General features: G+C 41.7%; 2 protein-coding genes across 4 annotated transcripts; one reads left to right on the top strand and one right to left on the bottom strand.

Annotated features, from left to right (window-relative positions):
• The first annotated feature begins 992 nt into the window (after nt 1–992).
• ccn4a (cellular communication network factor 4a) lies at nt 993–7,880 on the top strand. Its single transcript, XM_005932925.3, has 5 exons — nt 993–1,603; nt 4,211–4,499; nt 5,473–5,727; nt 6,768–6,961; nt 7,048–7,880. The coding sequence occupies exons 1-5, from the start codon at nt 1,556–1,558 to the stop codon at nt 7,345–7,347; spliced, it is 1,086 nt and encodes a 361-aa protein (XP_005932987.1). The 5' UTR covers nt 993–1,555; the 3' UTR covers nt 7,348–7,880.
• Nucleotides 7,828–21,363, bottom strand: ndrg1a (N-myc downstream regulated 1a). 3 transcript variants are annotated; one of them, XM_005932926.3, is made up of 16 exons: nt 21,204–21,363; nt 17,225–17,299; nt 16,679–16,714; nt 14,150–14,255; nt 13,621–13,741; nt 13,264–13,326; nt 13,100–13,160; nt 12,551–12,637; nt 12,367–12,423; nt 12,123–12,226; nt 11,846–11,902; nt 11,700–11,751; nt 11,259–11,306; nt 10,816–10,851; nt 10,422–10,473; nt 7,828–9,242 (listed from the first exon to the last, which is right to left on the bottom strand). In XM_005932926.3, the coding sequence occupies exons 2-16, from the start codon at nt 17,279–17,281 to the stop codon at nt 8,983–8,985; spliced, it is 1,197 nt and encodes a 398-aa protein (XP_005932988.1). In that variant the 5' UTR covers nt 17,282–17,299; nt 21,204–21,363; the 3' UTR covers nt 7,828–8,982. The 3 variants fall into 3 exon arrangements, with proteins under 3 accessions (XP_005932988.1, XP_005932989.1, XP_014192492.1); XM_005932927.3 differs by lacking the exons at nt 16,679–16,714; nt 17,225–17,299; nt 21,204–21,363 and adding an exon at nt 14,778–15,377; XM_014337006.2 differs by lacking the exons at nt 16,679–16,714; nt 17,225–17,299; nt 21,204–21,363 and adding an exon at nt 14,784–15,377.
• Nucleotides 21,364–22,131: the final 768 nt, after the last annotated feature.

Here is a 22,131-nt window from a genome sequence, read left to right as displayed (position 1 = left end):
GACCATGAACCCACACAGTGTCTACTTTAATTGACTGCCACCTAAAGGCAATAATTAATATCAGCACTAGTTTCTCACAGTGTTGAATTCCCCCATCATTACTCATGAAAGATTTTACCTCACAGCTTTCAAAGAGGAAAAAAAAAGACAAAAGTAATGTCTTAGGAAACGAAAGAAATGAAAAGATACACAATCTTAGATGATGGGGGAAAAATCTTTGATAACAACTGAAATTGGAGGTTGGAGGTTAACGGGCTTCAGCCCTGCTTCAGCAGGAGTAAGGATGAGAAGGTGGGGAGACCAGCAGAGATGGAAAGTAAAGAGAAGCTGAGTTTTAGAGTAAGGAAAGAAGAGAGAGACGGAGAGCATTGTGCTGTGGATGGGGCGGGTCATCCTGGTCAGGGCAAAGAGGAAAGCCTGCTCAGATCAGCCCAGAAGCTGACAGCTCTCTGACAGGGATTAGACGACTGCCTGTAAATAATAGGGGTTCAGACCTGGGGCACTTTGCTCTTTGACAAAGTGTTCATTTCTCATCCATCACTCTTTCCTTCTCTCTGTTGCCTGTGGGGTCGAATTCTCACAGACGTTTGGTTATTCTGGGTGAGACTCAGCAGACTAAAAGCAAAAGGTGCTGTGGTAAAAGGTGCAGCACTACTCAAATACAAGAGAGTTTCCATATGGCGCATTTGGTGCTCACCTGCATCTCCTCAATGTGACACATTCAAATTTCCAGAAAAATGAAAGGAAAGCAAAGTAGCAGACTGTGAGATAGATGACATCATTTGATTTAAACTAAACATCTGGAGGCCAGGCACAGTCGGAGCCTTAAAATAGACACAATGGGCGAGAGGTAGGTGACCTGCTGTAGTTACAGTGGTGTTAAAAGAAAATGCTCTCATGCAATGACAGGCGCATGATAAATAATTCCAAATATGTTTGCTGAAGTAAATAAGTTCAGAGGAAGCCAAATCGGGAGCATTACACAAAGTCCAGGCCTCAGTGTAAACTACATGATTGTATTTGTAATGTCTGTGTATGTGAGGCCTATCTTAATAGGAGACTCACATGCAACAAAGACAGTAACTTGAATCTCTATTTTGCATGTGCAGAATGACCCATTAACTACACTGAAATCCTCAAAGGAACTTATTATGACTTGTGGAGTAGAGGGCAATGATTCTGTAGCCTACGTAAGCATACGCGCACTGCTTTTCAGACTGACTTGGAAATATCTGGAGCCTTTAAATTAAGCAGCAGTAACAGGAGTGTCAGAGTCCTTCCAGAGACTATTCCAGACACGCCCTAACCACCACAGCTGCCAGCGCTCTGGAGAAGAGGAGGTTCGGGTGAAAGTGGAGCTGAGGGGAAGAGAGGAAACCTGAGGGCAGGCTATGCGGGCCCGGACTCTTATTAACAGGCTGTCAGCGCAAACCGAAGGGCGCCGAGATGTCAGCGAGGGGACGAGGATGTAGCACACCTGAGGAGAGCGGCGTGTGGCGCGTTTGAGAGACGGAACTAATTCTGGATTCAATGCGTGTGCAGTTCCTCACCAGTGATGAGTTGGCTCCTGTTGTGGATTGTAACAGCAGCCGGGATTCAACAGGTGGGATGGAGGACAGATTTCCCAAAGTACCTTTTTGTCTTTTGTTTTTCTTTCTTTCTTTTAACGTCCAGGTTGCATGTAACTCAGACGTTTAATGCAAGTTGCAGAAGACATAGGGGGTTATTTTAAAGTTAGAAAGGTAGGCTGAGATACACTATACGACAAGTTCGTTTAAACGTAATAAACGAAATCAGTGTTTCCTCCGTTTTAGGCCCCCCCCCCCATTTATTCGTCAGGTTGTGGCAAAAAAAAAAAAAAAGAAAGAAAAAAAAGAGAGAAAAAAATAGTTTTTTTTAACCTTTGGCTGAATAAATATTTCCATTAAAATCTGCTTAAAAACTGATTGTTGTCCTTTATTATCCTATTATCCTTTATTTATTATTATCCATTATCTGGCTTTAATTTTGCACTGTGGGATGCTCAGAGTTGTGTCTAGGCTCGTTCGGATATATTGTAGTGCCACCTGGTGGATATTTGGGGGTACTCATGTGCTTTCTTGTATCCCACTGCCTCCTCAGAGCCTTTCTACTCATAAAGACACCAGTTTGTGGTCTAACCTCAGAAACTGAGTGTTTAAATTAATGATATTTTGTGTTAAACACGTTAAACACGGCGATATTCTTAGTTTTTGTAAGATTTGGGTTATTCAGCATCAATGTCAAATATACCCCTAAACAGTGTGGTTGTGAATAGTCAGTATTAAATATATTCACATTATTGCATAATAAACTCATGTGGTTTGGAGGGAAATAACAACAACGCCTGAGTGATAGTTTCCCCTGGGAAAAGTCCTTTCTCCTCTGCTCTGAGGAAGGGTAAATCAAGCCAACACCTCCCCGCGGGTCATCTGACCTGACTGCAGGCTGACAGGAAGAAGAGATTAAACCAGGAGTGGAGCCAGGGTCATCAGCACTTGTAATCTCTTTGTAACCAGCTGCCACAAAAATATGACAAGTATTTGAGGTCACGTTAGAAAGCATTCAAAAAGGGGGGAAAAAGATGATGATGATAACCACAAATAGCTCACTAAATAATCTCTTGGTATTGTTAAATGTCCTACATGCAAAATGTGTTCGTCAGAGATAAATGATTTCAATAAGATGTTTGTATCAATCCCAGCCCAGCTTTTATAATTAATTTATGAAGCACTCACATCTTGATTTCCATGATCTCCTTTTTCTGTGTCAGGGTGATGATTTCCTTAGCGGGAACAATATGTATGCCACTTTGCAAATTAGCCTCATGGCTGCAGAATAAATTAAGTCTTTTGATAAAACAGCTTTGTGGCACGACTGTGACTAAAAGTCGTTCCTCTGCATTATCTTTAATATGACCATAATTCTACTGAAGTGCTGAGAACAAGCCAAGGAAAACGGATCCACCGTGCTTAAGATGATTAAGCATCTTTTCACACAGTTAACCGCGGACAGAGTGTGCACGCACGTGTATCTTTCAAGCTCCCCATTTAAGAGCTCTGCTATAAGTATTTATGGCTGTAGAGACAATACTGGAGCTAATTTTATATGTTTCACTTCTCGCCCAGCCCCGACCACATACTGTACTTGTAATTAGGATGGACACGGTATCTGCTTCAGCTGAAGTCTTATTCATAAAGAGCCTTTGTGGTTTATTATTGCTACAAAACTGACTCATCTGCGTTTGAAGTTTTGCTCGATTTGCATCATAAATGCAACATGACTTCACTTTCCCTGAGAGGGAAGTTTCGGTTTCTGTCACACGAAGTAACAACCTGGAGATCATTTCCTGCTCCTTTCTCAAGCACACCATGCTCTCAAAACAAAAAGAATTCAGTTCAGACTCAACCATTTATTATTTTTTACAAAAAACAACAACAAAAAACATTCACATTCCTAAACTTTCATCAGTTGAGGCTCATGTATTCTCTGTCCAAAGCTAACCTCTAAGCTCTGGGCTGTTAATGTGCCTTATGTGCAGCGTTGCTGTGAGAGCATCTGCTTTTAAGAGCTGCAAAGCTCTTTACTGTGTGATCTTGGCTACACAGAGCAGATTGTAAGAGTCATAATGCCAAGGGAGATGAAATTCATTTCATTGGCAGGATTTTTATAACTGTAAGTAGCACAGTTCTTGTTTGAAATATGGCGACGGAAACCAGTGTTAATGCATAAGACACCAGGGCGCGATGGTGATTTAATAAGATTATCTCCACTGGGTGTTTAATTCATTTTTAAAGTCTTATTTAATTTATTGCACAGCACGAACACATGTTAGCACTGAAGCAGAAGTGTACAAGTAAGGGATTTTAAACCTTTCAAGTCCATTACTTGCTGAGACATGGTTACCAAAGAGGGCTAGATGAAAAAAAAAATCATGATTAAGGGCATTAAAAATATTGCCTCCACACAAGGGGTCAAATACCTTTTGTGCAATAAAAAAAATTCCGGACAAACAGGTTGAAAGAGTAGCTGCAGATGACTTATTTTGTGCAATCACTGTAACAAAGGCTCAGGCTTGATGATGTGACATAAGCTGTACGCATGATGTGAAAGCTATTGGACATATTAGATTAATAAAATATAGAGTATATGAACTGGGAATCTCATTTTCTTTCCCCTTTCCTCTCTGCAGGCCTACTCCCTGAATTCCACCACCATGCGGCCTGCCACAGCTGTCACATCCCCATTTGTAGACCTGTACAACCGCACACAGTACTGCAAGTGGCCCTGCGAGTGTCCAGAGACCCCCCCTAAGTGCCCGCCAGGTGTAAGCCTCCTCATGGATGGCTGCGACTGCTGCAAGACCTGCGCCCGGCAGGTGGGCGAGGTGTGCAACGAGGCAGACATGTGTGACTACCACAAGGGACTGTACTGCGACTACAGCTCAGACAAGCCTAGGTACGAAAAAGGAGTGTGTGCATGTAAGTGTCACTCACCAAAACAAACTACCGCTGTACACCGCATCAAAAGTTCATTTTTGTAATGTTGCAAGTCACGTTCATTGTCCAAACTGCACACAAACTGCAGCACAGCACAGACTTGAGTAGAGAATATTAGAAAAAGCTATTTTTGGTTTGGTTTCATGGCACAGGCAGCATGTGCACATTATTCAACAAAGAGCACAGAGCACACGTGGAAGAGAATTACTGACCTCAGTCTAGGGACATATCTGCAAGTTTTATATCCAAGTCTCCAACATGCAAATAACTTTTTGTGTTATTCATGTTTTCATGTTTTCATTTTATTATTTTGCCTTTGTTCTACATCCTTGCAGACTGTGCAGACTTAATCGTTGCCTGATGTCGAGATCAAATCTATCCCAGATATTGCACAGCACTAGCTTCTAATGTAATTATTGCATTACATGTTTTTTGTACTTTAATACGTCTATGTGTTGTTATTTTCATACCATTTATCATTTTAGTTTCACTCACACCATTTTTTCCCCTTTTTTAATTATTCTCTTTTGTTCATTCGCTGCTTGTTGTGCTCACTTTTAAGGACTTTATTTTTTGGAATAAGCTGTGGAGAAATGAAACACTTACCTCCCACTAAATGATGTCTGCTGCTAAAAAAAATAGTAAAAACAGACCTATGGTGTCACAGATTTTCCATCTCTAATAGAAGGTTCCTTTAAAACCTACCTACACATGACCTGATGACAGTTTGAAGATGGAATAAGAAAATAAAAAATGGAGACTAATATAACAGTTTTCAAACATTTCTGAAGTGCAAAATGTTTCATTTATCGATTGCTTTTATTTTCCAAGCTCTGCAAGACAAATGTCCTCCTAATAATGGCGGACGCAGTTCAGCAGCAACGCGCAAGTCCAAGCTTTTGTGTGTTTTCCCTGCTTTTATAATATATTCCTGCTTGTCATCCCTCTCTGCCAGACATGGTGGGAATCGGCTGCGAGCACAATGGCGTGATCTACCGTAACGGGGAGAGTTTCCAGCCCAACTGTAAATACCAGTGCGTGTGTGTTAACGGGGCTATTGGCTGTGTGGGGCTGTGCACAGAGTCTCAGCCTCCCCGTGTTTGGTGCCAGACCCCACGACGAATCAAAGTCCGGGGACAGTGCTGCGAGCAGTGGATCTGTGACGAGCCCAGGAGAGGGCGCAAGACAGCGCTGCGACATGCAGTCGAGGGTAGGAAGCTTTGGATAAAAAATATTGTATGTTTTAACCCCTAAATCTAATGTTCAGAGTTGATGGCTGAGAGGTCATTTAAATGGAAGGGAATGCTTCAAGTACAAATATAGTGAACAAATTACTAGGAAGCCCTCAGTATTCTTAAAAATGTGAGGATTTTACATGACTAATTGGAGCTCTCTTGGACAGTATTGTTTGCACAGAAATGTAGACATACATACAGTACACCGTGAATATTTCTGATATTGAGTGGTGTTATTTACACCAGTATAAGTCTTTAGAAGTAACAGAATCTGCTCTGTTTGAAACTGCATCTCACAAAGTAGCTGTGCAAGTAAAGCTGGTAGTCCAGACGCATCGTGAAGTATGTGTTTGTCGTAAGCGTGTGAGTGACAAATCGATCCTTTCCTGTGGAAGCCAGTGGAGGCAAGAATGTGAATGAAGATCTCTTTGTGTTGCGTAAGGAAACAAATTAGATCCAGACTTCTAGGCAGACACAATTTAACAGTTTGGATTAAAAACAGATGCGACACGAGGGGAGACAGTCATACTGTGCTTCTCGTGTTCTCTCCGACATTACATGTGCAGGATCTGAATGATCTGAATGTTAAACAAGTATATTCATGTTGCTAAAAGACAACTTTAAAACGAGGATATATGATTGGTTGAGTGGAATTGTTCTCCTGAAATTCCTTAATTGATCCGTTTATTTATTGATCCAGTTATTATAAAGCTGTTGCATCTTTTATCACTGCTCTGTATTATGCTGGGGTCTGCCGGGGAGCCATGCTGCTAAATTTAACCGCAGTTGGAAAAACAATCCTTGTTTTGACTTTTTTTTTTTTGTCCCTAAAAACCAAACAATTGATTGAAATATTGTGAATTTTTAATTTCATTAAAACTTTAATTAAAACTGTCTATATTTAACTCTTGGTTTGCCAAATGGAGTAGAGTTGTAGCGACCTGGAGCACTTTGACAATGAAATGGCGCTGAATGTAATGTAGTTGCACACCTCTCTGTCTATGCTGCTGTCTAGTTTTCCCAGCCGAGACCACGAGCTGGCACAAAAACTGCATTACCCAGACTACCTCATGGAGCCCGTGCTCAAAGACCTGCGGCCGCGGCCTGTCCATGAGGATCTCCAATGCCAATGAGCGATGCGAGCTGTTTAAAGAGTCTCGTCTCTGTAACCTGCGGCCGTGCGAGGTCGACATCACCAAACACATCAAGGTAGTAGTCTCACAAACACGCACAATAACTGATCAAACTGAAATGGTTTTTATATTTAAAATCTTCCTGTTTCTTTGCTCCCTCAGCCAGGGAAGAAATGTCTTAATATCTACAGGGAAGATCAGCCAACAAACCTCACCATCTCCGGCTGCACCAGCAAGAAAGCGTACCGGCCCAAATACTGCGGTGTCTGCACCGACGAACGCTGCTGCATCCCCTACAAATCCAAAACCATTGACGTGGAGTTTGAGTGTCCCAACGGGACGGGATTCACCTGGAAGATGTTGTGGGTTCAGGCCTGCTTCTGCAACCTCAGCTGCAGAAGCCCCAATGACATCTTTGCTGACCTGGAGAATTATTACGGTTATCCAGAGGTTATGAACTAAGCAGCGACCTGTCGGTTTGTCCCATCTGTAAAGAGCTTTAGAACTTTTTCCTGACTTTCATTTCCTATGCAGTTTTTTTCCTTTCCTTTTTTAGTCCAATCATGTACAAGGGATTTTGTTCTGTTTTCTTTTTCCTATTGGAAAAATCTGTAAATATCACATATGTGTATTCATAAAGCATGGTGTGCTTTTGAAGACTATTTAAAGAAGTGTTTGCAAATGAAAATATTCAACAAAGCATGTGAAATACTGAAGGTTTAATTTATTTATGAGGCTTTTGGCATATGTACTGGCATGCTATGTTTTTTGGACGACGTCTCACAAGGACATTGCTTGCCTGCCTTTAAACTCTCATATCAACGGAGGTTGTAGGTTTTTCTTCATCTATTTCATTAAATTCTCCCTATAAGTGTTAAGAGATGAACAAAGATCCCCAAGACTACATATTCATATGAAATAAGGATAATCAGGGAAGCTCTGTTACACATTTTTTTGTCATTTTTTAATAAATACAAACGGTTATGTCATTTTAATGCTTTTCTACAGCATTAGAAGGTTGTGTATTTACAAAGCTGTATGTACGTGTTCTACAGAGCCAAATGTTTTTGTAGTGCAAGTAAAATACAGAAGAAAGAGTAGAAAGTATCAGGTAAGTTCTATGGCTATCCTCGTGTTTACATGTGGACCTCTCTTTTATCACTCACTCAAGAATCCACACACAGGAGCAGCACAATCTAACAAAGGTGAACAATTTCATGGCACATTGATTGCATAGAAATCATCATAAAAATCATTAAGCGAGAACCGTTTTTGATCCATTAATAAACCATGTGATCCTGAAGCTTTAGCATTGGTTTTTCAGTGTTTTGATTGACGACAAAGCATACAATTTAGATTAATTTTAAATTCACCTGCAAACTGCTATTTCAACAATCTTTTGGGGGAAAGAAAATTCACAGGGGGGGGAAATAAATGACATTTGCAAGGTCAAACAATTTGCTGTGCATGATATACTTTGAGTCTGCCCTTTCAATTTTCAAAGATATACGTGTAGTGCCTCCCCATTCACTCTCCACATCTACAAGTCTGCTCCTACATACGAACAATAACTCATACATGAAAAATAAACGGATAAATGATCGAACAATTACAGTGAGAACACATTTACAGTCGGGTAAATTTGAGAAAGCTGCGTCAGTAGGGTAAAAATGGACCAAAAAAAATGAGGTTGGAGGGAAAGATGAAGGGGAGGTTATTTTTTTTTTTGTATGCGAGATTATGAGGGATATATTACAAGCTGGTGTACTCTTAGCCACAGCTTTCTCCGACATTCTCTGCTTCGATGTCCCCAAATGCTGCGTTGCCTCCAATTACACTATGGCCCCAAACATTTTCTGCTTGCAATCAATAAACACGACCTCAACCTTCTTACTCAAACATATTTCCAAACTAGGGCAACTCATCTGCACTGAGAAATCTGCAGGTGAGTGTGTATTGTGCGTTTTTTTTATTTCTTTTTTTCCCCTCTCTTTTAAACAATTGCAGGTACATGGGCCAGGTGTGAATTAGAGGTAGCGCAGCAGAGACTGAAGGGGATCCTTGAGAGGTTTGGATGTCTGCTGAGTGGAGGGTTATTTAGCAGGACACTTCGGCGGACTTGCTCACGCCTTGGTCCACGTTGTTGTTGGCCGTGGTGTCCATGGAGCTGTCTGTGTGGGAGCGGCCGTGCGGATTCTCAGTCGTGTGGCTGCGGCTGCGGCTGCCCTCGTTGGTGTGGGAGCGGGAGCGGTTTCCCTCGCTGGTGTGGGAGCGGGAGCGGTTGCCGTCGAACGAGGTGACGCTAGAGCCAGAGGCAGTGCGGGAGCGAACAAGGCGGGTCATGCTGGCAGCAGGCACTGAGGGAAGAGGAAAAGAATTTACTGACGTCCACTTTCCCATTGCTCACTACCTTTCATCACAACCTTCAAGAAGATTTGCAGAATTTTGTAATAAATGTATGGCGAGCATATAAATTGCCACAGGTTGTTACAATGAAAGCAAGCCATCCAAACAGATGCAGACAATTAAAATTGGTTCTACTGTCATCAGCAAATGCAAACGTGTCAGTCAAATGAAAGTTCACACGGACACCATTTAAACTAAACAGCGAATACTTTATGCATGAGAGCAGTAGTGCAAAGTTGTCAAATTCAATTCGACCTTCAGCAGGCTGTCTTGACCATGTCTACATGCCCAAATTAACTGAACTGTTCCTGTGTGATTGGCTGATTAGTTATTAAATCAGCTGAATGGCTGTGTATAATAAAGTTGCCAGTGGGTGCACATATGGTCTGTCCTTTGAGCATTAGTTACATCATAGTGAGTACATGCCCTAATCAATCATAAACACAAGGGGTGCGAAGGCTGTGTTGGGGCATTATTATAATCACCTTATATTTGTGTGTACATTGGTACAGTCAAGCATTCCTGTTCCCAAATTCATTAATCACATTACAGTCAGAAATCAAACAACTGAGTCACCTGCAAGAGTTACACAAGATCCTAAAGTATCTGAATAATCAAACATGCTTTGAACTCACTTTGTGGAGCGCATTTGACCAATTGCAAAAATTCTCAAAGGGGGCATTCTCAGTGCAGTTCATCATAAATAATTAATTTTGGCACGCAAAGAGACAAGAATGTGACACTCGAGTGCTCAGATCTTGTGCATGTCCTTCTTAGGGTAGCTGTTTGTGCTGATGCGTGGGAATATGTAAGGTTTAATGTGCTATTCTAAACTAGAAATTATATTACTGGTCTCAGCAACGTAATGAGGAGCCTAACAAAATTAATTAGTGCATTAATGTTTTCAGAGTGTTTGATTTTCAACACTGGATGAGGTGAACTCGAAGGCTAAGAGATCTTTCTCTCACCACAAGGTGGCAGAATATACATCTTTTACAGAATTAAATCTGTAAGCAAGGGTGATGGCAGGCATTTTTTTCTGTGTCGTTTTTATTTTCATGCACGTTGGAAGAAGAAACTTTAATCTGAACATATCTCAGTAAAACAAAGTGAAAGTATGTGATACTTACTGTATCCCATGCCCTGAATGAAGTACTTGAACGCCTCGGTCAGCTTGCCAGGCTGCAGAGAAGAACATAAAGATAATCAGTCCTCTTGTCAGTAATTATTATATTTGTTTGCATAACATTGACAGGTTAAAGCTCTCAGCCAGCAGCTTACTTCCCAGGGTTTGTGATATGACAGCTGTTATGAACAGGTGCTGTGCAGTTTGGAGGATTACAACCTGACAACTGTGGTTCATGTCTGGTACTTGTTAATGCTCTTAAGTGCCACCCTCCTACACCATCCACCCCTCCACCTGACCCCGTGTGCTGATTATCCAGCCCTGTCCAGCCTGCTCTACAGCATCAATGTCTCTCATGTCATTTCCCCCTCCCTATTTTCTTTCTCACACATACACACCTGGTCAATCTGGGGCATGCCACCGCAGTCGGCCATCTGGGGAGAAGAGTAAAAGAACACAAAATTAGAATTTTGCATGTTGTCACTTGTGTATTCGTGCAGCATCGTGCACACTCCATAACCCCCCACAGCGCTCATTAAGTCCAATTTGAACACGCAGAACCGTTAACCCCAGTAAAAGGCACCACTTTAAGTCAAACAGCCATTTGATTTGAGATGCGGTTCATAAAAAGCTCGCCACAGGCCAGCTGAAGTAGGTCAGTGAGCTCTGGGGAAACGTTCAGCTGTCATACCACTGGTTAATATATCACCAGGTAAATGCTGAGCCAATGGAATCTTATCAGCAGATGAGTTTTCATCAAGGTGGTTATAATCTGGATGAGAATAGGAGACAGGAGGTGTGGGGTAAAGGCCACAACAGAGGGAATGAGTGGGGCCCTCACCTTAAGAAGGGTGGCCTTTGTGGGGTCCAGCTTAGTGTTGCACTCAACCTGCAGGAACAAACGCAAAACATTTATTAGGCAAATGATGTGTGATGACCAACAAGTTTTTAATGTTGTGTGCTTAATCCAGTTATTCCTATGGATAATATATACTAACAAATCCGTTTTGGATTTGGGACCCGTTTGCAGCTGAAAGCAGCAGCAGTCACACAAATCTCTTAACTTTAACAGATTAAAGCTGATCTGCATCACTCCGTTTCTGTTTCCAATTCGGTTCTTGCCTAAGACATGCTAAACTGTTGTCCTTAAGCACTTAGCCTTGCATATCTCTTGGGCTTAAGCAGACGACTGAAGCGAATGGAAAACACGTCCAGCACAAGTTGAACCGTGTTAACGGCAGTGGGAAGTCTAATCATTAGCACTTGAGCCATGTGAACTCACCACGGCCTCCACGGCAGGAGAGCTATCGCCAACCACCAGCAGAGAAGGGCACCTGGATAAAGGACACACAACCACACAGTGAATGTTTCCGTGTTAGAAATAACATTGTTTCATTTAAGCTGATGCCGTTTTTGAGAACAACTTACTTGAGGGTTCTGGCATGGCTTCCAGGGACTGGCCTCTCAATTTCCAGATCCCTTCGACTGTAGACAGACACATCTGTTAGTGCGCAGAACACGCTACTTTCGGCTGTTCCCTAATTTTTGCACCCGATGGCCTCCCTGACTCAACTCCACAGGGATCGGTATCTCAAATGTGTACAGCACTACACTAAGGAGCCACCACACTTTCCATTAGAGTGTATGAACTCAAACACCAAGATTATATCATGAAACATTTACATAAACTAGATGTTGTGCTTACCTTTCATAGGACTTGACAAAGAGATGCAGGTTAAACAGGTTCATGTCATTCATGATGTGGTGGCGGTATGTGGCAATTAGATCATGGTTGTGGTGAATTTCCTCCTGCGGTACCCAAAACAAAAGATGTGTTAAACCCACGACCTACAAATGAATCTAACTAAAATCCTAGTTTCAGTTTACAGAGGTACTTTAAGCGTAATGAAGATATTAATTAATTTAATAATGAGAATTTGAATCTTTACCTTTCCAAACAGGTGGGTGATGATCATGTCGGGCTCTGCGTGAGTCCAGCCACTGATCTAAAAAACAGAAAAAGCTATGTTTAGCTTTAATGGTTCTGCAAATCCAAAAGTCAAAGTTACCACAGTTTTTGGAAATGGTTTGAACAGTTGTAGGTGCTCATATGTGTGTTTATACGCGCATTACCTTGTGTGCAGCCCAGTCCATCCATCCCTCAGCACACGAGTTGATGTTGATGAGAACAAGGCCTTCTACCATATTTGGGTAGTCCAGCTAAAAGATACATAAATGAACTTTAGAAATAAACCACGACACATTTCACTAAATATGTGCCCCACAACCGATTTAAAAAAATATTTTGTATAGCCCATCTATTTATTTATTGTTTCCCAATTTGGTGAGGGTTAGGTTTTAATCTAAAGCTCTTTAATGTTATATCGTGCCCTGTTGAACAATATAGAACTAGTTAAAGTAAAGGCTGCAAAGAGTTAAATGTTGCATCTTTGCCAGCTTTGTGTCAGCGGGGAGGGGGGCTTACTATTGAGCACAGTGTTAGTGGTGAGCTGATCTTGTACATTCCTGAGGCTTTCATGGCTCTGCAGGCTCAAGCAATAAGCGGCAGTGTGTTGCCAAAAATCAGCCAAGAGCAGAAACCCATTAGCCAGCTCTGCTAATCCAAGATTGATTAATACTGAAAATATTAAGTGTGACTGAGAGAGCGTGGGGTAAACTCACAGCAAATCTGGACAGAATGTAGGCCCCGGCTCCCATGCCCATGCCAATCACACTTTTCAGGCTAGAGTGCACAAAAGTAGAGGGGTACTGTTAGAACAACCGGTTAGAAAGTGTCTCAAATATAAAGGGTGAAGTGTCAGGCTGGGAACTGGAGCTCAATTTACCCAAAATGCTTTAAGACCAGTGGGAGAGACTCAGCGAGTTGGTCCATAGAAGGGTACTCATATCTGGGGAAACAAAAAGAGTATTGTTACAGACACTATCTAATCAGCAATGGTCTTATATTACCGTTATCAACTCCTGACAGCAGTTTGTGTTCAGCTAATCTTAACATAAGGCAAAGTCTCACCATTAAAGCAGAGATTAGGCTGAACAAGAGATAATACTTGTCAAATTAGGTCACCTTAAGCACATTCACAGTGATCTACCTGTTGATTCTGAGGTCACAGACTGCTTGACATACATTAAGTGTCTCTCTGTTTGTGACTGTGTGCGCACATGCATGTGTGCATCTGGCTCACCCAGTGGAAAAGGTGTTTGCTCCTTCATGCTGCCCCGGGGCATCGACGTGACACACAGCAAAGTGCTGCATGATTTCCGCCATGTCCTCATGGTCGAAGAGCGTGTTCCAGCAGGTTTTGTCTGGAAAACAGTGAAAAGATGGTGGAGTTGGATGAGTGGTTCTTAATAGAGGGGGAAAGAAGAACTCAAACCGCCTGAATAGATGAGCAAATCTCAGGTTTGGAGGTGCCGTGAGCAATCTTCTTACAAAATCTGACTTCATTACAAAAAAAAGAAAAAAGAAATCATGGAAGACTCCACGAGGAGTCTCCACACCTCCTCCTACAGATACACAAACATGACCGAGCGTAAAATGATAGCATGGATACAAGGGTTATAAGTCCAGCTTAGATACTTAGATAGACTTAATATAAAGGTAGTTCAAAGAAACTAATTTCATTTTAATTGGTATGATCATTCAAAACACACAAGGCCTTCGGTACCACAGCACGTTTCACCAAGATAAAGGAAATAATGAGGTAGGCTTACAGTTCAGGCCGACGTCATGGAAGGTGAGAATGACTGGTCTGTCCCCCTTGGGAACCCCCTTCATTGTACAGTGAATTCTTCCATTAGGAGTCTCCACATCGTGCTCCTATAGATACACAAACATGACCATACTTTTATAGCTCCAGGTTACAAAAGATACATAAATATATTTATATATATTTCTTTAAAGTTACTCCTTGATGCTGGTGCAACAGGGCTGCATAGTCAATATGACAACGTAAAGCTGTTGCAGTAATATTTGAAATACTTTTGTTAAATACAACCTCCAATAATTAGCCTGTTTTTTTGATGGAAAATCTAAATGATAGGCTCTTCACCAGGAATAATTTACCCAACCATGCCGCAGAGGTTTATCATTCCATTAAATATATTAGTTTTCTATCTACTTTACCAACTGAAAAGTAAGCAAAGCCATTTCAAAAGGCTGGCCACTTTAAAACACAACACATTTTTTCCACATGAGCCACAAAAGAAGAATATTTTTTTCCCCGTTTAGCACCTGTGCAACAACTCCAACTTTAGTATCGATTGTCCAGCAGGCAGCATAATCCCACAAATCCGCTGGAAACTACAGCAAACATTTTAATAAAGCTTTTAGTCTACTCACGCTCACTTCAATCTCAGCGACAATCATTTCCACATCAGGATCCTCCAGAACCATGTTTGCAGGAATAGAGTTAAACACTGCTTGCTACTAAAAACTGTAGATACAGTGGCTCTCTGAGCTATAGATCCAAGAGCTGGTAAGCCTCTGAAGTCGTTCAGCCCTTCAGTGAGAACTGCATTTTATACCCCTGCTGCTTACCAGTTGGCCTAAGCTCCTGGCCTCCCATGGTGCCTTGCAGGCTGGTCAAAACAAGCTAATTCTAGATGAAGATATCCTTAAATTGGATCAGCCAATGTCAGAGAGGGGCATCAGCTACTGCGCTGACATGATAAGTATGAGCATGCGATGAGTGGCAAAACATGATGAATAAATGAGGCAGCAGCTATTATTCAGTAATATTTAGGGGAGAAGATTTACAAAAACAAAGACTTAACTTAGTGTTGGTAATTAAATATAGATCCTGCACGATATACGGCAGCAAACAGTCTTTCGAGACTAAACTGAGCCCTTTTGATGAAAATCTTTGATTTGTTTCTAAATTACACATTCAGTACTTGGTTAAAACTCACCCATAATACATTAAAAATTTAGTTAAATAGTGAAACGAAGTTTTAAAAATTTCTCCAAACATAAATACTGCCATAATCCATGAATAAATCAGTTTTAAGAACTAGACTAAAAAAAAACATTTAACTCCTTTAAAAAAAAAGTTTTTTTTCTATAAAATCTAAATATGTAGAGTGATTATTAGCTAAAAATTGCTTTTACATTGTCATTCATTTCTTTATTTCTACTAATTTTAAACTTAAACTGTTTATATGAAGGTTTATTATTAACCAACAGCAGCTCTATGGTGATCCATCAGCAGGTCAAGGGTATGTCACGAGACAACCTATTAGGTAGTTTGTTTTTTACCCCCAAACCAGTTCTAACTGCATGGGATCTACTTGTCAGGAACATCCAGCAAGGAGGTAAAACCTATTTACGAAATGTAATGTACAGGATTCACCACAGCTCGCTCCACCCACGCTTTGCAGGGCACACTCAAACGTGGAGACTACGCAGTGGAGATAATCCTGCAAGGCAGCGAGCATGTGTCTGTGTGTACAGAGTGTTCATAAGCACACACGCACATCTGTGAAACTTACAGTGGAATTTCTTTTTTGTGTATGTGTGTGTGTCCAGGTGTCATGAATGCATTCGCTAATAAAAATCAGGGAATATCATCAGAGCCAACTAATCCTGCGCGACTGACTGTTGGAAGCTTAGTCCCCACAGAGACATCAAACACTTGCCCTGGATACTTTAGGTCAACCAATCTGTCAGTGTCACAGCAAAGAAAGTCAGAAGGACTCTGATGGAGCTCAGACTCTCAGTAAAAGAACCCCATCCACACACTGCCTGAGCACAAAACCCTTAAATTCACATGAAGTTTGAAGAAAAGATTTTTTTAAGTTGAAACCAATGCACTTCTCACACCTACTGTTATTTAAAAACAACACAGATTCAAGAGGCAGCAAATGTTTTCTGACTATAAGGAGCTCTGTACAGGGTGTTAGGATCGCCCCCAGACTCAGCAGCACCAAAACACATGTGGTTTCTCCCGATAGGCTGCATCATCAAATCCAGTTCAACATGCGTTTCATCACTTCCTGTAGCTGACTCAGTTAGTGGAACCCTAATTAGGTTTCTGTCCTAATAAAATCACAGCAGATAAAAGGTCACTGAGGTAGTGCCACAGCTATGTTAATAATTATCAAAGTATTTCATTTTATCAGCCACTAGATGGTACTATTCAAGGTAAAGTTATGAGATACCAAGCAGTGGATTTAACTGCTAAAACAAAATGTTGCAACTTGTCAGAATGATAAAGTGTTTAATGTGTGTTTATGCAAACATACCTTGGTTACAAGCTGCTGCACAGCCTCTCTCAAGCCCTGGAAAGAGAGAAAAGAGGAATGAAAACATAAAAGATAACATGATTACGGTGCAACAAGCTATAATCTAATATCCTGAAGTCGGTTCCCATCACTGAACCCAACCCGAATCAAGTATAATTTTGACTGCACAGTCAACATAATGCATCAAACATGAAGAACATTCTGTGAAATTATGTGAAAGCGAATCATACTGTGGTATTCTGGTGCATATGCATGATTTTCTTATTGCACTAGTTCCATTTTTCTAACACACAGCCGACCACAGACAGCTTAATTGTCTTTTAGTGTGCATATTTTGGAAATCTGTGTATAGAAATTTATGAAGTGTTCAGTGATTACGTTCTCATATAAAAGCACCAATATCCCAAAAGTTATATCTAAAGAAAAGTCAAGCTAAGAGGCACAAATAAATCAGCAAAAAGCATACAAAGCTTGACAGCATAGAACTCCAACAGCTTAAGATTTATCTGAGAGTCACCGTTAAACAAAACTTTGCACAAAACATACCGGCAGCTCCCTGTCAACCAGCAGGGGTTTGGACTCAACAACCTGGATATCATCCATTTCAAAGAGCTGCAGAGCCTGGGAGAGATCGGAGCAATTAGTTAATGACTGGTTCAGCATATTTCTGTGTACGAGGATCAAGGTTTTTATATGCATTACTGTATTTTAAAATGAAAGAGTGATTAAAGGCCTGTTAAAGTACAGTTTTGTCCCTTTCTTTTGCTCCTAAGCGTCTTTAAGGGGACTGCTGGGAGACTTTTGTCAGAATTGAGGAGTTGCAGACAATAGAATGAGGCCTGCTTGAACTTTGGCTGGGTGTGTTTCTCCACACGAAAGTAAAGAGGGCTTAAGTTTAATATAGTCCAAGACACACTCGCAACATGCAGAGGCTTGCAGCAGTTATCTGCAGTAACATGCGGCTCACTTAACGGACCACACCTGCGAACCGCCTACATGAGAAACACGTGGATAACCTGAAAGACAGGGCGCAAGGTGGCTGACAGGCACAAAGCAAGGTTTGGCTGTGAGGGGAAGAGGAAGTGTGATTTTTGGGTAATTCTCACCCTGCTGAAAGATTTAAAAGAAAAAAAAGATCTACTACACATGCACTTTGAAGATTGGACTCAAGTTAATTATCCACTGAACTTAGAGCTGAAAAAGACCCTCCCTAAATCCAGGTTTCGGGATTGGGAAGACATTTCATAAAAGGACATCAAAGTGGGGCTTAATGACAACATTAAAAGGAAAAGAAAGATGAAGAGTTGTACAGAAGGGCAGAAAACTGGAAGAGAAGCCAGGCTGTGCAGATCATGATGCTGTGTTGGAATAGAGCATGTAGGCTGTGACTCTGCATGCAAATCAAATTAGCCAGTTAAGAGAGCCCTTTGTCCACTGGCCGCAGCAGGCCAGGGGCTTGCCCACTTCTCTCCCACAGCTGAAGCGGGGGGGCCATGATGACCAAGACACACATCCATATACAGGAAGCAACTGACACCCTGGTTCCCATCTAAACTTCCCAGCTTCTTTTCAGCGCCCTGCTTGCGCTTCCTGTCACTTTCTGTGTTTATCTTGGTTTCTGTTTGGGTGAAGTCTCTCCGTTTGCCATTTCCAGGCTTTGACAATGTCTTTTGTGCTCTCGTGCCTCTCTTTGTCTTAACCAACATCCCCAGCAAAAATAGAAAATAGAAGAAAAAAAACGTAATCAACCTTCAGAATTGCAGAGTGCTCATCAGAGCAAGTTTGCCATTTAGAGGAAGCAACTCATGTTTCAGATATGGGTGTCTGGCAGAATACGCCCTGGGTACACACAAACACCTGTATGCCTGTGTTTCTCTGATGGGGAGAACACACACCAGCGCCAGGCAGCTCTCACAGCGCCGCAGAGGAAGAGGAGTATCAAACAACAGGTTCGTTTGTTCACTGCGGCCCTTCCAAAAACATGGCTGCGGTTACACTGCAGGAGCTTTGTTGAAGAGGACAAGAGAGCAGCCCCCGCTGAGATTCCACAGCCATGTAACAGAAACCATGTTTATGATTTTCATAATATCGAAAGAAAAAGAAAATGCTCAGGCCATTTTTGATTATATAATTTGAAAAAAATGGAGGGGGGGGGGGGGGGTTTTATTTCCCATGTCAACATGAGCAAACCTCTCGGCCTGTTTTCTGTTTTTAAGCCTTTTTTTGCAAACAGCAAAAATAAAACCAGACAAGTTCACCCATATGGAAAAGTAACATTTATCATATCTGGTGTCTCTTTTTCTTTTTGTAAATCTTATGGGACTTACAGGTGTGCTGTACTTTGATTTACTCACTTTGGTGAGTAAATGACAACGTGGGACCAAATGGAAAACAACAGAAACTAAATTAATGAAATAAAAGCGCGCATCTCTTTTCAAGCTTGGCTACCAGTCACTACCTGCCAGCATGTCGACATCAGAGAGAAGCTCTGACAGAGCAGCAGGCTAAGACAACTAGGTCACCTGCTGTTTACACCTGTGGTGTTAGCCAAGCTGAGCTAATGTTTCACCTCTTTGAGAGGAGTGCAGAAAGGGGAAGTGTTAGTTTACCCACGCCAGATTCTGAGCCTAAGCAACACGATAGGAGTGCTGCAGCTGTGACATGTTTTATGAAATGATTTCAAACGACTGTCATGGAAAGAGATAAATATTCAACAGTGGCCCATTACACTTAAAATGTATTTATAATGTCGATGAATAACATGAGATGGAGTGAATAACACTGAACGCAAGGCTGCTCTGCTGCTCTTAATATTGTGGCACACCGAGCACAATCGCTTCCTCAAATTTGGCCACATTGGGTAAAAGACTATTCTCAGATTTTAAGATGAGCGTGTTCCCTCACAGGAATTTTGCTGCAGCACGGTGCCTTCTTTAAAACCGGCCTCAGCACAAAGAGGTGCCAGTGGCAGCAGTTGTCCCTGCATGCAAAGGCTCCTGTTAGAAAGATGTCATTGCAGAAGGAAAGAAACGAAACAAAAGCGGTAACTGAAACGGCTTCGGCTTGGCAGAAGTGAGACTGTTATGCAATCTTAAACAGGAAACAGTGGGAGGATATACGTTTCTAAGAGATGATCCTAAAAGTGTAGCTCAGAAAAAAAAACAAAAAAAAAAAAACACAAACTCGAAATTATTTGAAGCATTTTTATTTGTTGACAGTTTGACTTCATGTCAAGGTTTTAGTTTTTCAAGCTTCGACACCGACTGGTTTCGATGACTGATTAGGGCAGTTGTTGGCTTTCTGAATATTAAAAAATATCACCTGACAATGAGATGCTGCGGTTTGAGCTTTAGAGGAAAACAACAACTCTGGCTCAGGTCTACGTAAAACATCAGCGCTTGTTTTCCACAGTAAATCCAGGAGATGGGGTGCGCTGCTTTAAGCCACAACATCCAAGTTACAAAACAAGCATGGGCTCAAACTCTCTTTGTTCACTGACAGAAAGAAGCATATGTAGTGATTAGATTTGGATAGAGTCTCAATTTCAGAGAGCCAGAATCAAGGGCAGGTCATCCCTTCACTCCTCTGCCTCCATATACTTTTAAATCCACGAGCCTGCTGCATCCATCTGCAGAAACAATGATTGCTTCCCTAATCTTTGGGAACTCGCTTAATCTGTCAAATCCCTGGTTCTGAAATATCAGCAGAGCAGCAGCAGGCCTGCTGGACTAAGCTCATACAGACCTACATTTTCACTGTAAGAGATAGCAAATTGTGGGCGTCTTCCTCTCTATAGTGAAGTTGGTGAGGAGGGGTCACGCAGATCTGATGGGGATCAGTCTTGTTTTTCTAGCAAAGATTTATTTATTTATGCATTTTGGAACACTTGCTGTTAATACCTTAAGTCAATAAAGAAAATGTTTAATACTTCGATCAGCATCAGCCACAGCCCAGTCTCTCTCCCTCCTCCAGCCCCCACCCTCGTGCATGTTTGTTTGTTTGTTTGTTTGTTACATTAATACCAAGGCTAGAAAGCAAAGAGGATTTGTTATGCAACTATCTGGCCTCACGATGAGTGCAACATTTGACATAAAACTGCATGTTTCCCGTGTGCTCGCGTGCCACCAGTGTCACGTGTGCCATGAACGTTGATCTGCGAAGATCTTTTACACTTTGCACACATGGCACCTTCCTTGCTATGAAACACATTCCACAGATTATTTGATCTTTTTTGAGAAACATGCCCAAAAGTGCGAGAAAGCTCTCTCGGAAAATGCACGTGGACATGTAATAGAAAGCATTTTTTAAATGTGCAAAAATAAAAATGTGGTTCCAGTTTCTATAAAGGGGTTAGAAAAAGGAAAGAAATAATGCAGCCTTAGTTTCTTATTTTAGTTGTGTTTCAGCGGTTGCGCACAGACAACGTCAATAACGGGGAAACTGAGTAGGAAGTGAGCGCACAGTTCCTTGGAACCCATAAAAAAGGAATTCATAGTAGAGTTCATAATTCCAAAAAGAAACCTACCTGTTGGTTTAGCAGATGATTGTCCTGAAATGAAAACTTCCTGAAGTGATGGAGAAAAAAAGTCCTCAAAACTTTTGCAATCTCTCTCTCTCTCTCTCTCCTTCTTTCTCTTTGAAACAGCAGCGTTGCTTTGTTTACGTGTTGCGCCAGGCGGATGTATGAGGGAATTTTATAAAGCTTGGGGGCGTGCAGCCCGGCCCACTTTCCCCACCGCCGCCTCTATTGGGCAACACCAGCTGTGGGATTTGAGAATGCAGCTTTCCGGCGGTTGCATGACCAGGAAGCTGTGACTCTCGGGTGAGATGCACGAAAAAAGAACGCCCACCCGATTTATCCCCGGTGACAGCCGACTTTATTTTAGGACTTTTGTCTTCCTATTTTTAGGAATTTGGGGGGCTACCCCGCAGCTCAAATGTTAAAGTGACTGTGTGATATTTTATCTCCCTCTGATCTGTCCTTTGTATACATTCTTACTACGTGCATTGCAACTTCTAAAGACCCACGTTGTCCTGTTCTGTCAAGTGCGCCCCTTTTCTCCGCTGTGCAAAGATTCTAACATGCATGCTTATATTTTATTTTTCTTAGACCAACCTACAAATTATCTCTACTGTAGCTAAGCGAGTGTTTCCACATTCTTGCAGTCGCAGCATGTGACCGTTTTTTAAGATGTGTCTGAGCCATTGTCCGCCGAGTTAGGAAGGCAGCCAGGCCTGCAACCTTGATTTGAGGCCAAGAGGAGATAAGTCTGTACAAAGGGAAGCCCTTCCCTCGCGTTAGATCATAACGCCTTTCCTTGATAACGCATGGATGTTGACTAATCAAAGCTGGTCTGTCCTATATAATCAATAGCATAGGTGGAGGATGTTTTTTTTTTCTGTGTGAGTAGATGTGGAGATGTTACTTCAAGAAACTGCGTGAAACATCTTTT

This window comes from Haplochromis burtoni, unplaced genomic scaffold (assembly GCF_018398535.1).
Source record: "Haplochromis burtoni strain Fernald_Lab_line unplaced genomic scaffold, NCSU_Asbu1 Contig_163, whole genome shotgun sequence".
Lineage (NCBI taxonomy): Eukaryota > Metazoa > Chordata > Actinopteri > Cichliformes > Cichlidae > Haplochromis > Haplochromis burtoni.
Note: the sequence above shows the minus strand (reverse complement) of the source record. Positions and strands in the feature narration are given on the sequence as shown.

Bases quoted from the DNA above. Each gene is read 5' to 3' on its own strand.
- ccn4a (XM_005932925.3), top strand. From the start codon at position 1,556: ATGAGTTGGCTCCTGTTGTGGATTGTAACAGCAGCCGGGATTCAACAG. The intron at 5,728-6,767 runs GTAGGAAGCTTT...GCTGCTGTCTAG, and splicing joins GCTGCGACATGCAGTCGAGG to TTTTCCCAGCCGAGACCACG. The intron at 6,962-7,047 runs GTAGTAGTCTCA...TTGCTCCCTCAG, and splicing joins ACATCACCAAACACATCAAG to CCAGGGAAGAAATGTCTTAA.
- ndrg1a (XM_005932926.3), bottom strand. From the start codon at position 17,281: ATGGATGATATCCAGGTTGTTGAGTCCAAACCCCTGCTGGTTGACAGG. The intron at 16,715-17,224 runs GTATGTTTTGTG...CTCTCTTTCCAG, and splicing joins TGGTTGACAGGGAGCTGCCG to GGCTTGAGAGAGGCTGTGCA. The intron at 12,638-13,099 runs GTGAGTTTACCC...TGTATCTTTTAG, and splicing joins ACATTCTGTCCAGATTTGCT to CTGGACTACCCAAATATGGT.